Source organism: Octodon degus, unplaced genomic scaffold, assembly GCF_000260255.1.
Source record: "Octodon degus isolate 3935 unplaced genomic scaffold, OctDeg1.0 scaffold00094, whole genome shotgun sequence".
Taxonomy (NCBI): Eukaryota; Metazoa; Chordata; class Mammalia; order Rodentia; family Octodontidae; genus Octodon; species Octodon degus.
Window position 1 is genome coordinate 729,117 of NW_004524670.1, and position 3,420 is coordinate 732,536.

The following is a 3,420-nucleotide window of genomic DNA, read 5'->3' on the forward strand; positions in this document are numbered from 1 at the left end:
AAAAACCACTAATTTTATTGTTAGACAAAATCATTTAGATATTTTTTTCTTCTCTTTTTGTGCTGCCACGTGGTTAAATATTTATGTTTAAATGCCTGGAGAAAAATAAAAACAAAATTACTATAGTTTGACATCTCAAAATTATATGAAATGAAAATTTCACTGTCCATAAATAAAATTGATAGGTTCTGGTCCTAGAATGAATTGCTAAATCATTATTATGGTCATTTAGCATGGCTGAAGCCCCAAACCAACAGTTCTTCTTCCCAATGACCACTGCCTCCTTCTTCCCCACTCCAGTCCAGATACCTTAGCTTTATAGACAGGGGAGAGGTCAGAGGATCTCCCACTTCCCTAGGGTTCTCTCCAAGTCTTTAGAGTCAATAAAAGTTTTTTTAATCTTTCCTCTCTCTTTATTGCTCTGCCAAAAAACCTAACACAAATATAATTGGAACTCAGGTAATATCATTTATTGCATATTACCTATAATAGTTTTTGCATTTTGGTGCATCAGAACTGATAATTTGTGACAAAGACTTTCTAGTTCAGAAACCTGAAAATTTATATCATCTGGGACTTTGCAGAAATGTTTGCCAAGCCTCTATTCTAGAATTCCAGTCCTTATCATCATGGCTACTCCAAACCCAGTTCAACAAAACACATATATCTCTTTGCTTGATGTTCAGAATATAAAAATCTTATATATATTTAAAAACAAAACACTATTCCATTATATTTTCTTGGATTGTGGATTGAATAACGATTCCTGATTCTACAGCCACATGATGGTTCCTGTTGTCTTAAAATAATGCATCCTTTCGACAAGCTAAACACCAAGGCATGATAAAGACTGCTAGAACAGGCAGGGTTGAAGAAAACAGTGATATCTTTATTTCAGACCCCGTGTGGTCAGACCAAGAGCAGAAAGATCATTGGCACCAAACAAAGGAAGAGGGTTTGCTTTTATAGGTAGTTGATGCACTGCTTTGGTGCTGAATAGTTTAGGGCAAGTATAGCTGTATGTCTGTATGTTTATTTCTATATTATAGGACTTTCAGTACACACTTCATGGAGTAGAAACTATTGTTTTTTTCAAAAATCAAGACTTTAAGTCTCTCATCCACCCTGATATTTTCTTACAATAACTTCCTTTTTATAATAAACAGAACAACCATTCATCTGTGACAATCAAGAGAAGGTGCAGAAAATATTTATTGCTCCACTTCCCAACTATCTCAAGTCTTCTCAGAGAAGACTGGTCTCCCCTGGAATGAGGTGCTTCCTGAGAAACTTCTGGATCTCCTTCCAAGCATGTTCCTGTGCAGCTGCATGTGGAATAACTTCTCCTCCCCAGTGAATGGCTGGCACCACATAAGGGATCCTAGATGCACAGCATAGTGGAGAATAGGGAGGTTCTATCAGATGGCCCGCCCCGGGATAAGACAGAAGCATCCAATTTTTCTTCCCATTTCTCCTCAGCTGTTCAGTAGCTTGTGCAGCATGTACTTTGCTGTTGAGATTCTTGTCTTCTTCTCCCACAATGAAGAGGAAATGTCCCTGGGCCTTCTCAATAGGAAGGAAAAACTGGCTATTCTCATTTTTATTCTCTGTATAAACCTGATAAAACTCTGCTAACCCCATGGCATTGATGTGTTTATACTCTATAGCGCAAACTGCAGGCTGAATGACCTGACCATGGTATATTTGTGGTGCACTAATAACGAAATTAGGCCCATTAATAAGCACTGCGGCTGTGATTTGTTTTAGATGAATAGCCATGGATAGTCCAATCTCTGCTCCTTTGCATACAGAGACTATCCCAACGCCTGGACCCAAGACCTGAAAACAATGGAAAGGCAATGTTATTCTATCTTGCAGTTAAAAGAAAAATCCAGTTTCAGAACATAAATGAACTCTAATTACAGAAAGAAGAAAGGTAGGAAGGAAGGAAAGAAGGAAGGAAGGAAGGAAGGAAGGAAGGAAGGAAGGAAGGAAGGAAGGAAGGAAGGAAGGGCGGGCAAAGGAAGGGAAGGGAAGGAAAGGAAGGGAAGGGAAGGGAAAGGAAGGGAAGGGAAGGGAAGGAAAGAGTAAGGAGGGAAGGAAGGAAGGAAGGAAGGAAGGAAGGAAGGAAGGAAGGAAGGAAGGAAGGGAGAAAAACCCTACCATGCCCTTTTTTTTATATGTCATAGAGTACTGTGGTATTGTACATTCAAAGGAAATACTTTTTGGAAAATTTGTCAGGCTTTGATAACTCAATAACATGGATTAAGTGATGTAGTTGATTTTTTTCAGTTTTAAATGCCCTGAGGAAATGCTGTGATAAAACAAGTAACATGTAGGTATTATTGTAAATACTATGAATCAGGGAATCATAGATTAGTAAACTTTGTTGCACGAATTCTTCTCTCTACAAATTCAGAAGGAAGTGCAAAAGGTGAAACCAGGATGTTCCTAATGGATTCACCACATGAAGAACATGTGCAAAAACTGAGACAGCAAACATCAGTGCATTTAGGGAAACCCTGATAGCTCTTCATACTTGAATTTGAAAGGTAAATTGGGAAGCAGCAAAATAAGGTGGAAAAGAAAATGTTACCATGATAATGAACATTGTTGAAAGATGTATCAAAAAATCTTGGCTCTTCCTAATTAAAGAGCAGCATTACAGCAGAATCAAAAGATGGTAAAAAATAACACTGGAGAATTATATATAATAATATGTAGTAGTCAGGTCATAATATACTTTTATATAATAGGCAAGAAAGCCTGCCTTGTATCCTTTAGCAGAAGAGCAGATCCTGCACAAGCCAGCAAAAGAGTTATTCCCCATAAAGACCAAATGTCCATCTCTTACCAGAAAAAATCAAAACAGAATGCCAGAATTTAATGCAATAGGACAGGCCAAAGAGTTATGGAATCCTGAGAGAAAGAAGCATAAATCAAGTGAAGGGAAAGGGAAGTAACATGCTTATGAGTACAGACTAAACATTTCCCAGTCACCAGGTATGTTTGGGAGTGCAAAGCAGAAGTTAATGGTGACTATTGTTTATGGCCCAAAATGCAGTGAAAAATGATTATCTTGTGTCTTGACTGCTTGCAAGGACCAAGGTTCAGACTTCTTTTCTCATGTCTTTACTCTTCTCACATACTTTGCATAATTGGTCTTCAATCTTTTAAAGTCATTTTACTGACAAATGCATCATGGTTATTTTCTTAATATTTAGGAAAAAATGACTGAATATACCATTTCTACCTGATGGACAGATATGTGAAAAGCAATTAGGATGAGGGGATAGAAATCTCAGGAAATATAATCAATCATATATGCTATTTCCCTCATAAATGTTGCAAGAGATGGTTCGTATCAATGAATATATTTGAAATTATTTTCTAAGTCTTAATTTTAATTGACATATTATA

The 3,420-nt window shown here is 37.1% G+C and overlaps 1 protein-coding gene across 1 annotated transcript in view; it reads right to left on the bottom strand.

Annotated features, from left to right (window-relative positions):
* Positions 1-868: 868 nt before the first annotated feature.
* Positions 869-3,420, bottom strand: part of Baat (bile acid-CoA:amino acid N-acyltransferase) — a 16,188-nt gene continuing 13,636 nt past the window's right edge. The window contains exon 4 of the mRNA XM_004638090.2: positions 869-1,839. Coding sequence (XP_004638147.1) covers positions 1,246-1,839 — 594 coding nt within the window. The 3' untranslated portion in view covers positions 869-1,245. The remainder of the gene's footprint in view (positions 1,840-3,420) is intronic.